The sequence below is a fragment of the Cucurbita moschata genome, unplaced genomic scaffold, assembly GCF_002738365.1.
Source record: "Cucurbita moschata cultivar Rifu unplaced genomic scaffold, Cmos_1.0 Cmo_Scf00019, whole genome shotgun sequence".
Classification (NCBI taxonomy): domain Eukaryota; kingdom Viridiplantae; phylum Streptophyta; class Magnoliopsida; order Cucurbitales; family Cucurbitaceae; genus Cucurbita; species Cucurbita moschata.
In genome coordinates this window covers 2,509,672-2,528,472 of record NW_019268535.1, presented here as the reverse complement: position 1 = coordinate 2,528,472, position 18,801 = coordinate 2,509,672, and the positions used below count along the sequence as shown (strand labels likewise).

General features: G+C 37.1%; 3 protein-coding genes across 4 annotated transcripts; all 3 read right to left on the bottom strand.

Moving 5' to 3' along the window:
* Positions 1–1,249: 1,249 nt before the first annotated feature.
* LOC111457098 lies at positions 1,250–10,100 on the bottom strand. 2 transcript variants are annotated; one of them, XM_023099247.1, is made up of 11 exons: positions 9,751–10,100; positions 8,564–8,711; positions 8,199–8,266; positions 6,750–6,820; positions 6,397–6,633; positions 3,051–3,214; positions 2,883–2,938; positions 2,729–2,781; positions 1,951–2,119; positions 1,752–1,849; positions 1,250–1,678 (listed from the first exon to the last, which is right to left on the bottom strand). In XM_023099247.1, the coding sequence occupies exons 1-11, from the start codon at positions 9,890–9,892 to the stop codon at positions 1,571–1,573; spliced, it is 1,314 nt and encodes a 437-aa protein (XP_022955015.1). In that variant the 5' UTR covers positions 9,893–10,100; the 3' UTR covers positions 1,250–1,570. The 2 variants fall into 2 exon arrangements, with proteins under 2 accessions (XP_022955015.1, XP_022955017.1); XM_023099249.1 differs by lacking the exons at positions 8,199–8,266; positions 8,564–8,711; positions 9,751–10,100 and adding an exon at positions 7,257–8,096.
* Positions 10,101–11,038: 938 nt separating this feature from the next.
* Positions 11,039–13,334, bottom strand: LOC111457096 (plant-specific TFIIB-related protein PTF2). The gene is made up of 2 exons (XM_023099245.1): positions 11,327–13,334; positions 11,039–11,245 (listed from the first exon to the last, which is right to left on the bottom strand). The coding sequence occupies exon 1, from the start codon at positions 13,129–13,131 to the stop codon at positions 11,554–11,556; it is 1,578 nt and encodes a 525-aa protein (XP_022955013.1). The 5' UTR covers positions 13,132–13,334; the 3' UTR covers positions 11,039–11,245; positions 11,327–11,553.
* Positions 13,335–14,243: 909 nt separating this feature from the next.
* LOC111457110 (probable inactive dual specificity protein phosphatase-like At4g18593) lies at positions 14,244–16,911 on the bottom strand. Its single transcript, XM_023099264.1, has 3 exons — positions 16,645–16,911; positions 14,656–14,917; positions 14,244–14,559 (listed from the first exon to the last, which is right to left on the bottom strand). The coding sequence occupies exons 2-3, from the start codon at positions 14,885–14,887 to the stop codon at positions 14,405–14,407; spliced, it is 387 nt and encodes a 128-aa protein (XP_022955032.1). The 5' UTR covers positions 14,888–14,917; positions 16,645–16,911; the 3' UTR covers positions 14,244–14,404.
* Between the last annotated feature and the right edge of the window lie 1,890 nt (positions 16,912–18,801).

Below are 18,801 nucleotides of genomic sequence, written 5' to 3'. Positions count from 1 at the left end.
AGGGTTTCAACATGAAATGAAATGTAATTATATGTATGTATAACTATATAAATATTCGTGAAATATTTGCTCATCAACACGAGCATAGTTTAAAATATATATATATATATATATATTTTTAGAATTTAATATATCTTTTACCTGCATGTGATATATATTGGAACCATATTTTCAATGTCTTCTCTCAAGTCGGAGGTTTTATTCCCACAAACACTAAGCTTTGAATGTTTCAGAATTTATAGGATCTGAGGAACATTTATCATGTTTGGTGCATGATGTTTGTTTTTGTAAGTTTGCCCTTTCATTGTTGCCTTCAAGTCCTGTGAATTGTCGTGCCATAAACTAATTTCAACCTTTTTTTTCTTCCTCGATTGAGATTTGTCTGGTTTTTTTAGATATGTAACACGTTTTATAGAATAAAAATACTGTTAAACGACTCGTATCATATTTCTCAACATTTTTTGACCCTTTGCGCAATAGCATAAGGGTGTCCTCCAAAAAGGAAAAAAAAAAAAAAAAAAACTTTAGTTTTTTGCTTTCTTTAGTTATTTAAATCGAGAACACATGTATATGAGAGTGATTCTTAAGATATGATGGTTGCGTATATAAATTCGGCGTAACTTCCTTTTCGATGATTCATACGTAAAAACTTCAATATTAAACATGTTTTGCTTAGAGCAATTCTATATTGGGTGATATCGTAGGATTTTTTCTAGAACAAAACATGCAAAAAAAGACCTGTTGCAAGAGATGCAAGAAAAAGCAATCCAAGACGGTAGATAATACGATCATGTCACAAAGAATGTAGTAGAATGTTAAGGTCATCAAAAACCAAATCTAAATTCCAAATCCTGTACATAATGTATTTCAAGCACCTATGTTATCTACTTTTACTTTGCTAAACACAACTTAAGTCTTCCGCAAGTAGTTATTGTCCGTTTTGGTCCATTATGTATTGTCGTTAACCTCACGATTTTAAAACGTATTTGTCGTATTTGTTAGAGAAAAACGTGTTTGACAAAGAGAAGTTTTCACACTCTTATAAGCAATGTTTCATTCCCTTTCCAACCAACGTCTGATCTCACAGCTTTCCTACTGATGCATGAAAACTCAAACGACTCAAACCAAGTCTACTGACAGTGCAAGAATTGAGATAGTTACCCAACTCCATTAGAACAAATATCAATAATTGGAACCAGTCAAAGCGACATGGAAGAAGAAATGGACTTCACAAGAATAAATAGAGTGATCATCAACAAAGATGGCCAGAACAGCTCCCAAGTAAAATCTTCTAATTATCAAGTTGGTTTAAGATACCAGTATATCAATGTTGTTTCTTCTTCAACATCATTACTGTAGAAACAAATGTAGAACTACCCTTAATTTCTCTGTAGTCAAAGCTTTTACATGGGCAGAGAAACTCATATACAAAGCTACTTACATCCAAGCTACACTATACTAAACTGTGACAATGCAAATAATCTGTGGTATTCTCTCATCCTTGTAACCTGCTGATCCTTCAACATGATTGAACACTACTACACAGGCAGATATTACTCACCGCTATGAGCTAGCTACCTGTGGGGGCTGCCAGCCAAAATGATTCTTGTTGCTTGAGGGTGTCTGCGACATGAGCTACCACACCAGCACCAGCATTGTAAAGCCATTCATTTTTCACCTGAATTCATGATACATAAGTATTAGCAACCGAGAAGAAATAGCTCGAAATGGGGAAACGATCAGAAACGAACATGGATGTTGTTATGCGCGAAGAATGGCCAGAATGAGGAGTGAAAGCTGACATCAACTTTTTTCCATGCCACCTGTTGCAAGCCTCGGATCATCTCCTCTGGAAAGAAAATGAGGGGCCATCAATACACCAATGATATCGTGCGAGGAAACAATCACCTAATAATCACGTTTAACTTCCTGCTGGAGTTGGCTTTGTACCTTCCATGATTTCATAATAATCCACCGTGTCGTGCGCAATGGGTGATTTTTGTGCCGCCTCCTTTCTTTGAGCTGCTTCTGGGGGGAAATTGGCACCCGCAGAGGGAACAGGAGGATAATAGTCTGCGTCTACAACATGCATGTAACCATCCAAACATCGGCGAGGGGGCTTCCAAGAATTATAGAAGATGTCAGAATGATAATGTATACTACTCACATACTTGCAACATTCGTATACTCCTACACCTTCCGAACCACAATTTTGTTTCTGAATATGGCTAAGAACTCAAATGTTTCCTTAGGAATAAAGACAACTATTGTGAAGAGTTCGGGAGAAAACAAGCACAATTTTCAAAAACTAAATCAAATCGCTATGGGTACTCCTAGTGGTCAAGAAGAGTCATATAAATAATAAAGGGCCTAGAGGGAGTGAGTTCAAGCAGTGGACACCGCTATTTTAATATCCTAGAGTTATTTTGGCAACCAAATATAGTAGGTTAATTGTTCCATGAGAATAGTGGCATGCAAGCTAGCCCATTTACTCATGGATAGACAATCAATAAAGAATCAAATAAAAAGAGGAGGCTAAACCAAACATTCCTCTTAACTCTATCTTAGTTTCAAGATTTAGTCAACTAAAAGGTATAGACCTTGTAATTACCTAGTGTCAACATATCTATTCCCGACCCAATATCCTTCAAGATTATCATCCCACTATGTTCTTGTTAGAATTTCTTACCATCATGATAAAATGGAAACATATGAAATAAATCATTACCTGCATAACTTCATTTTCTCTCCTTATAGATGATGTGCGCCAACCAACCATATCTATTTGAAGTTTAAAACGAAAATACGGTTAATGAGGCAAATAAAAAAGGATCAACAAAATAACAGGAAAAAGAAAAGGGTACAAGGCATTCAGTGGATACGGTCATAAGCTACATTGGCATAAAGAATGCACGATTGAAAAGCACAAAGGGCAGATCTGCAAGGAAAAAGAAAAAAAGAAGACATCATAGCGACCATTGTGTGACAGCATCCACAACAAACAGGGGCTGAGGGGCCTTTCCACAAACTGAACAAAGATTCAAACTTACATGAATTTCCCTTCTTCACAGTCAGATGCCATTCTTAAGAGAAGTGGCGGTTTATCGGGTTTTGCATCTGTAAGGAACAGCTGACTACCCGTTAGACCCACGACAATAGGGGCTATTGGTAGAGCCAGTTTCTCTAGGAATGGAAGTCCCAGAAGAAAAGGAAGCTGAGAAAAGAAAATGTTAACTAGTTTAGGGACCATTCCAAGTATCAGAATATAAATCCAATTACTATTATTAAAATGTCTGCCATAACAATTTATTTCCCCTATTGCGTGCATGAACAAGAGGAAGCATATTGTAAGCCAAAAACTTGATTTTACAGCTAAAACATTACATTTAGAAATAAGTTTATGGTTTGGGTATTACCAACGGAGGTAGAGACGTTACACACAGGGTAGCGTTTCATTCTATGGTGGAATTACATGACCACAGGATCCATCAATGAAAAGAAAATTCCACTACTAACATGAAGCATGCACATAATAAATCAGACTGGTTTTATTACTGGATAGTTAAGTCATTGGAAGTCTAGTAATCCTATCATCAACCCAACTTAGAATAACTCTCTCATTCCCCTTTTCACTAAACTCAACAGGTATTATGCTTTCACTTTGTAATCATGGTATAGTTGCAATTGTTCATGTCACATACACCATTCAAATAGTTTACATTTGCAATAAAAACATATCCGATTTCATCTAGTGTATGAGGATCCATAAACAAATAACTTGAAATTGGAATTGTAGTGCCAATAGTGATAAAATTTATTTCAAACAGTACCGTTCTAGTGTACATTGTTTTAAAGAAGCATGGACAATATTTTCGACGACATTAGAGTGGAGTGAAATAAAATAAGAGCCCTTCAACCCAATTTGTTGAATATTTGCAGTTTCTTTAGGCTAAAATATTTCGGAGTTTTGTATGTTTTATTCATTGGTCCACGAACAATTTCTATTTTATTTTAAGAAAGTGTTACGAAAAGAAATAATTAATTTCACTATTCAAGTTTTTAAGGTGATTGGATGAAATTAAAATTCTAAGATTTTGACTTGTGTACTAAGTATCACAATTGCACTTTTCTCGGCAGCAGACTTTGCGATTGTGCGGCACTCACTCCCAACACCAAATGAGTCAAGCCAATTTGGATTCACGTCGCCTACGACCAGGCAACATATGCTCAAGCCTCTAACCCCGTTTCGAGAAGAAGATTTTAGAAAACGGGGGGAGAGAGATTTTCGAAAGCGAGTTTGAAAGTAAAAGAATGAAAGAAGATTTGAGAGCAACGTTATATAACTATAAGCAAAAGACAACACAACAGCTTAAATAGCAACTTTCCGAAGTCTGGCAAGTCTAAACATGATTTCGCTGAACGGTCATACAAAAGTAGGGGGAGGAGTTGACAACTAGTCACACACCCCTATAGTACATTTAAGGCGATTCAAGTCTGGCAAACCTAGACATGATTTCACCGAGTAGTCATACAAACAGAAAATACAATAGTAAGGCAATACAACATGAAATTAAATAAAAGGTTCGACGTGCATGGGCGGTTCGACGTGGCATGGGCATGCGGTCACGGACAACACACCCTGGACGAGCATGACCGTGACATCCTCTCCCACCTATTAGTTAACGTCCCTGTCAACCAACTATTTTCGTATTTTCGAACTCAGTGATGTGGATTGCAACGGAGTCCAGATCTTCGACACGTTCCCAACTTGTTTCTTCCGTAGGGAGGTTCTTCCATTTGACCAAGAATTCTCGATCTAAACTAGAAGAACACCAAAGAAATAGAAGTAATCCTGGCTGATAGAGTTAGGAAAGTGTGAAGACTCGAGAATTCCTGGTCAAATGGAAGAACCTCCTGGAAGAAACATGCTGGGAACGCGTCGAAAATCTAGACTCCACTGCAATCCATATCACCGAGTTCGGAAATAGTCGGTTGACAAGAACGTCAACCAATTAGGTGGGGGAAGATGTCACGATCATGCTCGTCCAAGGCGTGTTGCCTGTGGCCGCATACCATGCCATATCGAACTCTTTATTTAATTTCATGTTGTATTGCCTTACTACTATATTTTTTGTTTATGCGACGCAATGAAATCATGTCTAGGTCTGTCAGACCTAAATCACAAAATGTACTATATGTATATGTAGTATAGGAGAAGTTGACAAGTTGTCAACTCCTCCCCTGATTTTGTAGGATCGTTGCCGAAATCACATCTAGGCCAGCCAGACCTAAATCGCCTCAAATGTACTATAGGGGATGCAACTAATTGTCAAGTTCTCCCTACTCGAAGTTATATGTTATTTAAGCCGTTATGTTGCCTTTTGCTTATAATATAACGCTTTCAAATCTCCTTTCATTCCTACTTCCAAACTCGCTTTCGAAAATCTCTGCCCCATTTTTCTAAGACCTTCTCTCAAAATGAGTCTCCTCTCCTACTTCCAAACTAGCTTTCGAAAATCTCTCTGCCCCATTTTTCTAAGACCTTCTCTCAAAATGAGTCTCCTCTCCTACTTCCAAACTAGCTTTCGAAAATCTCTCTGCCCCATTTTTCTAAGACCTTCCCTCAAAATGAGTCTCCTCTCCTACTTCCAAACTAGCTTTCGAAAATCTCTCTGCCCCATTTTTCTAAGACCTTCCCTCAAAATGAGTCTCCTCTCCTACTTCCAAACTCGCTTTCGAAAATCTCTCTGCCCTATTTTTCTAAGACCTTCTTCTCAAAATGAGACCAAAGGCTTGAGCATACGTTGCCAGGCCGTAGGCGACACGAATCCAAATTGGCTTGACTCACTTGATGTTGAGAGTGGGTGTCACACAATCGCAAAATCTGTTGCGAAGAAAAGTGCAATTGTGACACTTTAGCTCACAAGAAAAAATCTTAAAATTTTAATTTCATCCATTCAAGTTCTGAAATTAATTTTTTTTCTTTTTAACAATTTTTTATAATGAAATAGAAAATTGTTCATGGACCAACCAATATAAAGCATACAAAACTACCAAATATCTTAGCCTAAAGAAACTGTTCCTTTTTTATAAACTTAGGTGTCTGAATTCATTTTTGCATACTTGATCAACCCCGAGAAATAATTGGCCAACTCTATAACAATTGAAAATGAGGAAACTCCAAGAATATTTAATATCCTAGGTAGAATAGGTGGTCAACATAATTTAAACCCAGGCCAATAGTAAGTTTAACAAAGTCTATATAGTTATCCAACAAGTTTAAAACTCGCAAGCCTAACCATAGCAAGAACATGAAGTCTCAGGTAGAATTTACATTAAGAATTACCAAATTTTCATTCAGTGAGATGTAGAGACGTAATACTGTCAAAGACAAACCTGCTTGTTACCTCTCACTCCCAAATGAGGCGTTGCCAAGGTAATGAAACTGATTGGCTCTAGTCCTGCAACCACACCTCTTTTTGAAGAATTGCAAGGACCATTTAGTGTGCTACTTAAGGTATTTGAGTTATGGTAAAGGACAGCAATAGCATATCTCGCTATCAAACCACCAAGTGAATGAGCCAAAAAAGAAATCCTTTTTAAGCTCTCTGTTTTCTTTACAACTTGCACGACCTGCTTGTCGTACAGATCATGAAATTGCATGTACCTTTCAATGAGCTAGAATACATATAATCCAAATCTGAAAAACTGTCTTAAGAAATATAGTATCTTAATGGATCAAGACTTACCTCATCAGCTAATCTCTTTCCCGCTCCATCAATTCCAGTGAAAGATTTAGTAAAAGCATTTGAGGAACTTGCTACAAATATAAGAAGACTAAAATATAAGATGAGCATCATACTAAGGAGAAATGTAGAAGATGGATAGAAAGTGGAGATAACTGTTGTCTAACTGGTTACTTGATGATGGGCATACTTAAAAGCCTAATTCGTTGTACATACGTCAGAATTGGTAATGATAAAATTTTACAGAAAAACAGTAGCATTAGTAAGAGAGGAGCAACCATTGATATGTGGCTTACATTTAGCAATTTGGTAGCTAGGGACCTTCCTACTACCATTTAAAGAACAAAATGCAGTCGACTCAAGCTCCTCCAAACCATATTTTCAAGCTGTTATTTTGCAACAGAGAACCAAGTTCCTAGAGAACCTCACACTTAAAGAGACGGATCATGCTTTATACTCCTAGGATTACCAAAACAGAGCCCTTGGAAACAAACGGTAATGAAAACTGACTCCCAATGCACGAGGTAGCACCATCCACCATAACCAACACCTTCACAGTGGATGGAACGCATGCATGCACTTTCTCAAGCATACAAACACATTTAACTAAGATATTGATAAGAGACAAGTAATATGTATGAACATTGGGAAGAACCTGCCACAGAGTTAATCTCTTTCCCTCAGAATTAAGAGCCTTTTTACCTTTTAGTGGTTCCCAGATCAATTCGGTAATTTCCAAAATTGAGCAAAGAGGGACCACCATGGGAAATCCAAGGTAATTGAGAATCAAAAATCTTTCAGCACAACTATATCTAGTCAAGCACCTCAGATTTAATATTTAAGCCCACCAACAATGCTTTATACATGTTGACTTTAAGCCCCAGGAGTCTCAAAAACGAAAGGACTCGAGGAAGATTGAAGCAATTATGGAGCTAAGAAAGTGATTCTTATCTACCCTCATAAATCCTTCAAACAGCTTCAACTCTAGACTTTTATCAATCAAACAAACACCAGACACTACATTGGCTCAAGAAATGCAGCCACATATCCATTTTCTGCATGGCACGTCAGGGTGCTTTGAACTCAAAAATTCCAATTGACCATAAGGTGGCCTTTCTCCAAATTACTTTTAGAGGTCGTTTGGTTGGAGTTTTTGTTTGAGATGCATGAGATGTTTAGGAATAGAAGGTAACAAAAGGAGAATAGTTTAAAAAGAACTTAAAGCCAGAGCTCCACATGGAAGTAACAGAACCAATATTATACAAATCTCAAGAACAACCTCAGAGATTCACCTTTTACTTTCAAACAAAAATGCAAAAGTCGTAAATATTACACTCATCTTGATGCTTCCTGCATTTTAGAAATATTGTAACATGTACATGCTTATATTGCAATGTTTGATATTCCATTAAGCATGGATGGTGACATATTCTCACATGAAGAAGAACATACCATATATTACAAAGTTTCTTCCAAGACGCCTTTTTAACTCTGCTTCAAAGTAAGTCCAATCACTTGGGCTACATAATAAATGCAGTAATCAAAAGAGAGAGGGGGGAAGGCGGGCTGGGAGAGAAAGAGAGATTTTCTGATAGCTATCTAAATATGTTTGAATTGGCTAAACAAAAACTTTATGTGAGAATCAGTTTATAGATCTACTACTACATTTGAACTCTAATAATCCCCAAAAAACCACAGATATTCAGCGAAATATATGCATGTTTCATAAGAAGTTAGAAATATGATTCCCTTTTAATCTTGTTTTACTTACTATCTAATCTGGTAACAAGCAATCATAAGGTGTAATCAAAGGATACCTAGCCATGATGCCATGAACAAGGACAAGAAGGTGATCTGGCTCGTTTCGTACATTTCCAAAGCTGCTTGATGATAAGAATGTTCTCTGGGTTGAATTACTCATACCTTGAGGTCCAAGACCAAATACTCTCCAACTGAGATTCAAGTCTGCAATGCATAAATTTTGCTGATGTCCATCAATGGCATGTAAAAGAGAAAACTTGTAACCAGCTTAAATAAAATAAATAAATAAAGAACGGAAGAAAAAAAATCTAGAATCCAAAACAAATAGTTAAGCACAGATAAATTTCAGGAAAAAAAAAATCAAACTGATGTATGTTACAAACTTCAAGTTCATTGGAGTCAGGAGAAAGTATTGAAATCGGTTCTAAAAGCAAATACATCCAAAACAAGAAAAAGATTTATGAACATGTATTCATGATTAAGCAGGGCCTTTCTAAAAAAGTTGTAGTGTGGTGTAGCATTGGATTGAAATGTGCTCCCACAATGACAAAATAGGGCAAAGGAACCATTAGCAAGAGGAAATAAGCCTATATGAGAATGAAAGTCACAGCAGTGCATTCATATTACCTGCTAAAGATTTTTTTATAGAAATATAACCTTCACTTCTCATCCATGAAAATGAAATGTAAGAAGGAAAAAAAAAAAAAAAAAAAAAAACCATGAGTTTAACCATTAGGAAGGTTACTTTTGAGCTATAAGCCATCGATTGCATGGCTAATTTCATAGCTCATAGTACGAACACTTGCGTTCCCGTGGAAGGATGGAGGCATTTATCCTCATCCACCAACGGTAGGTTTGCATTACATCTCCATGCCATCGAAAACCCTATTTTACACTACCTTAGTACAGTACAGTTTTGTAACAAGAATCCACAATTACATACAGGAGACTGAAAATCTCAAGCGAAGAATTCGCGAATTTAAAACGATACGTGATATTCGGAAGATTTGTTCATCCAGCTATAGAAAAACGAGATAACCCACTCCGATCGTCGTCATCTTCACGTTTAGATCAATGCGGTAAGGAAAACAAAAAAAAAAACAAAATAAAACCCAATTCCCTTATTCACTTTCAATTCAACAACAGGAACTCAAATTCTTCATTTAACATTTAATTAATAAACAACAACAACAACAATAGCGCAAATAAGAAACGTAGCCAAAAAGGAGAGGGCGAGAAGTACCAGACGAAGAACAGGAGGGAGAGGAGGAAGAGGAAGAAGAAAACGACGAGGTCCCTAAAGGTTCATGAGAAGAACCGGTTCTTGGACGGCCAAAAATGTGGTTGTAGCAAGAGCGGGCGTGAATAAAAGGCGCCAATGCCATATATTTATAGAGAGGAGTGAAATCGTTGTCCAAGTGGAGTCAACAAGAAGCCACAACGTTCGTTATCCTCTTCTTCGATGATTCAGGCGAAAGCTGATGCCCTCCAACCCAAAAAGGAGCGGCGGAGAGAGAGAGAGAGAGAGAGAGAAGGCCCTAAAATCGCCGCCGAATCAGTCGTCTGTTCTGGGGAGAACCGCCATTGATTATGGTGTCAATAATGAAAACAAAATGCTGATTTAATAAAAATGACTAATTTTTTTTGTAATAAAAATATTTATCAAATTTCAAAACATTTAATAATATTCATAAATTTTAAATAATTAAAAATATATTATCTTTAAATTTTGTTTGTGTGAGAGGACACCTTCAAAAAAAAATTACTAATAAACTTTTTTTTAAAATTCTTTTTAAAGAATATAGCCAATATTTTATTATATTTAAAAAAATTAAAAAACCGGCATTAATAACCTTAAACTTAAAAAAAATAAAAAATTACTCCTTATAAATCATATTCTTTCCTTATTTATTTTTTTTAATGACGTTTTACTTATCATAATTTTAAATAATAATAATTAACGACATTTACTTATCATAATTTTAAATAATAATAACCATAATTTTAAATAATAATGACATCTTACCGATCATAATTTTAAATAATAATGACTTACTTATCATAATTTTTAAATAATAATGACATTTCTGATTCATTTTTAATTCAAGATAACTTAAACAAAAGTGAATAAAAATATATTCTTGAAGCAATGGAAAAATATATATATGAAACGATGTTAGTCATAGGTTATTTGCAAAAGATCGATTCTTTAATATATAGTTCATTCACATACCTCTCATTTACTCGGATGTCACATAAACGATGAACCATGAGCTTAACTGATCAATTTAGTCTATATGATTTTTTCTTTAATAGTAGGTTCAATTATTGTTCTACACATAACCAAGTCACCTTATTGTATTAAATAAAATAGGACTAAAAGTTGCCACCCGGAATTGATGACGAATCGTAAACATAATAATTTATAGTTGACCATGTTCACGTGATCTCTTCTCATCTCACAACCGTCTATCCATCTTCTTAGTTTAGTTTTCCTGTTGTATGTCTAGCTATCTATCACATTTATCTTATTGTGTTCCGCGAGCCTTCTTGCTTCCTTAAGCCACCATTCAGGAGTTGAGGTTGAGTTGTTGGAGATCCATTGAGGCAGAGACTACTTTCGAGAAAGGACGAGACGGTTCCTTTCCCCCCAGATAATGAAGAAGGGAGAAGGGTATTCTTCTGAATCCCCGAAAGCAAAGCGCTACTCGTCGTACACGTCATTGTAATGTAGTTTCCTGCAAATTTTTTAGAAAGTGTGAGCCCCAGGAAGTGGCAAGAGAACAAACATTAAGAAACAAATAGGAGTGGCTTTCTACCCGAACACATCATCTGAATTGCCAACCAGAATTCCAAGCAATGGCTACATAGTTTGCATTCATAGATATATATACCTCAAAACTTCATCAATCAACAAATCAAACGAGAAACAACTCCTCTTGCTGTTAATGGACAAAGTTTTAGAATACGATTCGTGCTGGATACTGTACACTTCGTTTCCCTCTCCTGTCTATACATTTTGAACATTGTATACATGCGGAAAGCTCTAAGACCTCCAAGAACTGAATACATGCAAGTCCAGCAATGCATTGTAATGACCCTTCTCAATTTCCTCCTCTTTCACATCATGAAGAAGAAGGGTTTCGATTATTATATCTTCCCATTCGATACCGATAGCTCTCTTACGCTTTCTTTCCTTCTCGGCATTTACATTGCCAATCGCAGTGTTTGAAGGAAGCATGATCCTCTGGATTCGATTCTTAGCAGCGTTTATTTTCTCCTTCCTCCTTTTGTATGCATTGCAACTAGTTACAAATGAAGGCGGCATACCATTCAATCCTACATCAGTCTCCAATAATTGATGCAGTAGAAGCTTTTTGCTTAATTGTGATTTTCCCTCCCACCACTCCGTACTTGACTGAAAACCAGCTTTTCTTCCCAGCTTTCTTCCATAGATTTCATTAATCCCGCCCGATGACCTGAGATGAGCCATTTCATCCAAAAACTTAGTATAAATCAAGGATAAACATTCATGGGAAATGTTGAGTTTGTTTCGATCATCACAACTCGATTCATCACGCCAACTATTGCCTATTAACTCAAAATACTGAGAATCATCTTCTAAATTATTGACCTCACTTTCATACTGTAGCTCTTTTCTTAAACACTCACTCACTGCAGCCTGCAAATCGATCCCTACATCCTCGAAATTCTTCCCCCGACCACAGGTATTTGACATTGATTTCAACTCCATATATTGGATCACGAAAGGAGCATTCTTCACAATATTCCTTTTGGTGATATCTTTTCCCCAAGGCAACTTTTTGCCAACTTCTACAAGTGCCCCCAAAAGTTCTCTGTACCTCTTCTTACATGTAGAAACCTTGGCATGAACCTCCATGGCTACATCATCGATACTAACATTAACCTCATTCAGTCCTGACACCAGAACCAACACAGCAGCCACCATGGGTAGTGGTTGCCGCCCAGTCGTCAGAAACCATTTCATAGCACACTGTAACAAAAAGATTCCTTGCTTAACTATTACGTCCAGTGTATCCGCTTCTACTTTTGAGAAAGACGGTGAATTCCTTGCCGCCCGCTCCAATGACCCCACAATATCAAAACCGGGAAACGCAGGCCCTTTCAAATCCAAAAAATCGACAACTCTGAGAACCATTCTGCCAAGTTCATGAAGATCACACTCAATGGTCGATGCAACCTCCGACATTGGCAATGGACGATTATCCTTGCGCATAGAAACGTAAGAACAGGCACCAACGAGAATTGAGAACCAATCGCCTTGTCCATACTCACCCTCTGTAATCGTCGATACTAAAATCCTAACATCGTTAGATTTGGAAGCAGAAAACCCTAACCTAAACGTAATATCTTCAATAATGTTTTGAGCCTCATAGATTTTCTTATCCTTATAATTCAAAACACTGCCCGAACCTGAGGTTCCAACGCGGACGAATGTGCCCTGCGGACCATTGAGACCGCCAAGCTGGGCATCATAGTTGTCAAATTCCTGAACAATACCGCAGGAGGAGCAAATCAGATTGCCGGAAACATCGTCGCGGAAGAGCGACCTGCCGCTGCAATTCTTGCAGGAGCCCGACATAGGAGAGACAAGGTTGGAGGCAATAAATTCAACGCATCAGCTTGAGCGTTTCCTAAAGATGAGAAAATTATAAACCGCTGCAGAGATTTCACCGAAGAACAATACGGTGGTGAAGAAAATTTCAGCGATTTGAGCGAAGTGCGAACCCTAAGAAACATCCCTCTTCCAGCGGCATTACGGAGTTGGGGGGTGTCGTGTGACTATGCGGAAGATCAGCGGGAAAGAGATGAATTTCGAAAATGGGCCGCATGTCTCAACTGAACTGCACGTGGGCCCAAACAAAGCCATATTGGGCCTTCTAGTCACATTATTGGGCTTGTTGAATATAAAAGGCCGCCGATGACTGCCACGTAAGATGTAGGCTAAACTAATAAAAATATTTTTGAAATTTGAACTTTAAATAATACTCTTTAAATTTTTAAAGAAATTTATAAAACACATACTATTTTTGGATGGAAATCTATTTTGTTTAAAAAATAATCTTAAATTTTTTTTGAAGTATTTCAAAATACTCATAAACTTTAGAAATATTCAATAATAATATATTACAACTTCTTAAAAAAAAATTAAAAAATGCATTTACTTACTAGGTTAAAAAAAAAAATACTCACAAAATTTTAAAAGTTCAAATTTTTTTTACTGTCAATATATGAATGAAAAGAGTCTATTTAAAGGGTGTTTTTGGTATTTTAAAAATAAAAGTTTAAAGGGTGTTTTTGGTATTAATGAAACTTTTGAAAATTAAATAGAAAATGTATTTTCCATTTCTATCCTGATAATACTTTTAAACGCTTTAGAAAATTTAAGGTATTTTTTAGATTTTTTTTGTTCTTTTTTAGGTTAAAAATATTATTGAAACTCTTGAAAGTTCAGAAGTATCTTTTGAGTTAAAACGCAAAGTTCAGCCAATATATTATACAATTGCTCGACCTTCCCCCTAATCGAATTGCTCGCCGAATTCATGGATTCAAAAGGGTTGTATCCCCTCAACATTTTCTTCAAAACCAATGATATGAGACTTTAAGTTAAGGTATAGAGATAGTATGACGATCATCAACAAGAGATAGAAAAAAGGAATGTAAAGAAAAAGTAGACGACAATGGAGGGAGTAATTGTTCAGAACATAGAACTCTATATTGTATTCAAAATTTCCTTTCCCATAATCAGTATTCAAAGATTGAAGTTTGCTAGATTTCTAGTTCTATGAAAACAAAACCTATAGCATTGCTTCATAAACTGATAGAAACTAACCTTTAGTTTCTTGCTAATATATTCACATCAGGCATTCGTCTAATCTGCTTTTGTGTAGTTGAAAAGCAGGATTAACCCAAGCTCCGCAGCTGCACTGCATGCCAGCCCAGTTGAAGGAACCCAAGCGAGCTTTGCAGCCAATACACACGAGTTTCTCTTCCACGTGGCCGTCTTGTACTGTTCGATCATGAACAAAAACGAAAAAGTTAGTCGATTTTGCATACGAGCGAGTCGAAACAGAGGGAAAATGGGGTTTGTTTTGCTTAATCTTACAGGTTTCCATCCATTTCATTGGTTCAACAAATATAGAGGTGCAATCAGCTGGTTTGTTCTGCAGTCCGAGTTGATTACCACTTCTCTTACTCCACTTGAAGCTTAGTTCACCTTTTCCTCTTTCATGGGTGACTATACTCTCTTGTGTAGCAACAATTCTACGACACTTCTTACAACGATATACAACTTGAGAATTTAAGGACTCTGAACTTGAGTTGTTTGCTTCAGCCATTTATGTATCTTTACAACGTTGCCTGATACACTGGGAAATCATTGGATTTTGTTAAATGAACAGACAAAAAAGAGGCAAATAAGGCAACATAGGGGAAGAAACTTCAGCAACTTGGCCAGACAACAGATTAAAGAGCACTCCAACAAGAAAGATTGAAACTGGGACAGTATTAAGTTGTCTGTCCCTCTTTCTTCTTTTCTGTTTTTCTATAAGAAGCGGATTGAACGAAAAGAGAAAACAAAGCAGTCTAGAGGCTGGGGAGAGACATCCCTCCAAATGACTGCAAAAGCAAAGTCATCCGATCATTTAGAATCACAAGTGTAACAGCTCAAGCCCACCGCTATCTTATATTGACCTCTTTGGATTTTTCCTTTTGGGATTCCCTGAAGGTTTTTAAAACGTAGGGAGAGGTTTCCACACCCTTCTAAAGAATGTTTCGTTCTCCTCCCCAACCGATGTGGGATTTCACAATCCACCCCCCTTTAGGGCCAGAGTCCTCGCTGGCACTTGTTCCCATCTCCAATCGATGTGGAATCTCACAATCCACCCCCTCCGAGGTCCAGCGTCTTCGGTGGCACACCGCCCAGTATCTGGCTCTGATTCAGCAAATATTGTCCTCTTTGGGCTTTCCCTTTCGGGCTTCCCTTCAAGGTTTTAAAACTCGTTTGCTAAGGAGAGGTTTCCACACCCTTATAAAGAATGTTTCGTTCTCCTCCCCAATCGATATGGGATCTCACAATAACGTCGTAATTGCAAAACATTCTCATAATCATGGACCACATAAAAGATTGTCCTCCACCCTCAAAACATTCATGGAGCACAAGATGTGAAAACAATGAATTCAAGCTTGTTGAAACTTTTGACGATGAAATTGAGATTGGAAAATGAAGTAAATTTTCGAAAGTTGATAGCTAATTTTTATTCATTTTATCATCTACAAGTGCTACTGCCCTTCAAAAATCTAAATACCTATCAGGATTAAGCAACCACAGCAAATACAACTTCAAAGAAAACCAGCCATGCCCACGTCCCCTTGTCCCAAAAAACAGGTAAGAATTATCAATATAATGAAATTCAAGTTTTGGCAAAAGGAAGTAATCTTCAAACAAATGCCCCATATCAAGAAATGCTAAGAACAAATTGGCATGATACAAGATATGGTCTGTACTGCTTCCTTTAGAGTAACGCTCCATTTTGATTCATGAATCTTAATCGGTATGCTCATTCAATTGTGCAATCCGCCAATCCCAATCCATCAAATCCAGAAAAAGAATTGAGTTTATACAGTTAGATTCCTTTCTCATAGGCTTAATGCCTACATAAAACCATTTGATCTACTCCTCCCCGTTTTCGATTCTTCGGTGAATTTCGAGAACCACAACCACAAAAGACCCAAACAATTCCTCCTCCAATTCTACCACAATGCAGATTAAATAAGCTCCTAATGATAAAGAACAGCCACAGTATATTCCTCTTCCAGGTTGAAATATTATAGGTTAAAAGAGAGTATCGGCTTCCTAATTCCTACATTAAATCATTTGAATTACTCCTCCCCTTATTCGATTCTTCAATGAATTTCTAGAATCACAACCACAAAACACCCAAACAATGTCAACATTCACTACGCTACATTCAAATTCACAAATGACGGGACGGAGAAAAAACTCCGGTTTAAGGAGTGGGATTGAAACAACTCCGGTTGCGATAGAACATGAGAATGAAATTACATGTTAGCTAGCTTTAGAAACTTGACACACCTGAGAAAAGTTTGCTGCGTCGCCGTTACACTCAAATCTTCGCCCTACTGCCGGCAACGAGGAGGAGAAGAAGAAGGAGAATGTCGAAACAAGAAAAGTAATCGGTAGGGAAGGCGGAGACTGTGTGTTATAAACTTGGCGGAGTTATTGGGAATCGGAGACCGAATTGGAGCGGATCTCTGGTCCGATGAATGGCCGACCACTGCACGGCGAAGCGCCCAAGCTACTACGGTGCCCTGCCGATTGCTTGCCCTTTGTAGATAGGGAAATTGCCTAATTAATTTGAAAAAGAAAAAAAACTTCCAAAATTATTTGATTTTTAAAAAAGGAAATTATAAAACAATCTAACGTTTCACGGTTTGGGGTTTTTCTAACATTAGTTGTTGACCGTTTTGTGACACGTCCAAGCCCAGTGCTAGCAGACGTCATCCGCTTTGGCCTGTTAGGTATCATCGCAGTCTCACGATTTTAAAACGTCACAACTGATGTGGGACCTCACAATTCACCTTCTTTGGAGCCCAACGACCTCGCTGGCACATTGTCCAATGTCTAGCTTTGATACCATTTGTAACAACTCAAACCCGCTGTTATAGATATTATCTGTTTTGACCCATTACGTATAGCCTTCAGCCTCACGGTTTTAAAATGTGTCTACTAGATAAGGGTTTCCACACCCTTGTAATGAATGTTTCGTTTCTCTCTTCAACCCATCTGGACACTCAAAGTTCTAGCAATAGTTTCTCATCTCACCATTTTCGATATTCTTCATTCTCGAAATCACTTTTTTTTTATAACCACAATAAAGTAGTGAATGTTCGATTAAACCGTTCTGTTCTTGTTTGTATTTGCGACTTCTCCAAACTATCTTGTGTGCTTAAATTTTGACTCGATCGCATTTATGCTATTACCCTAAGGTATCATCGTGCAATAGTGCGGTAAGCTCTACTATCACAAACCTTATGGAATGCAGTGACTATCGCATGATCATATATAATAATGGTTAATAGGATCGCAAACCATAAAATTTGATATCTTCGTATTGACCATCTTATTATCATATACTATGATGATTATTTAGATCGCAAGCCCTGAGAGTTTATGTCATCGTAATGAGCATAGCATTTTACGATGGTTGTAAAAATACTGTATTGTTAGGACTTACATCCTAAAGTCTCGTAATTAATAATTCTGCAAAGATTTACCTTTGGAATATGGGTGTCGCACTAGCCTCTTCGCCAACCAAGTCGTCGCCGCCTTTCTCGCCAAAATTGGCTCCTTCGCCCATTGTGGCGACTCTTTCGACTTCAACATTGTCTTTGTCTCTTTCTCTAGGTTTCCCCTTCTACTTCTTGAGTTAGACATATTCTCGCCGAAGTCAAGGCAGCATTGTCGCTAAGCGATGATCCCTCTTCATGGGGTTAGACATATTCTCGCAGAAGCCAAGGTAGAATCGCCGTTGAGTGTCGATCCCTCTACAGTTTTCGATGGGCAAGAAAGTGTTTCTCTACGCCTCCTCTGAACCAGGTTGTTGACATCTTCACGAAAAGTGTTTCTCAACCTCTCTTTGAATTTTCATATTCAAGTTTCACGTTCGTTCAAATCCGACGCTTAGCTTGCAAGAGGTGTTAAGGATATTTAGTACTAAATTATAGTTAACATATATATCATATTTGATATTTTATTATAAGACAAAATATCTAGATATTTGTCTTCTTACTATAAATATCTTTCAATTTATTACTCTTCCATATCCTTGTAATTTATTTGATTATAAATAGATAACTTTCACTATCGTCGTGGTGGATTAAGCAAACATTTTCACTATCGTCGTAATTAAGTGAAGGAACGAAGCCACTCGACCGATAGGGAGAGGAGCAAAGTAGCTCGACTATAAAAAAGACGAAGGTGCAAAGGTGGATCCTAAACACTGTTCCGAAGTTATCTCGTAAAGATTCTTCAAATAGCTTTACCTTGTTCAATCAGGTAATCGAAAATCTCGAATTCGAGACTAATTGAATAGAACCAAATCTTTGCATGAAAGGGACAAGAGAGAAACCGAGTTCAAAGACGTCCAATAAAAGAAAAAGGAAAGAACCAAACAAACACTACTACTAAATTAACGTTTGAATGTAAAAAAAAAAAAAAAAAAAAAAAAAA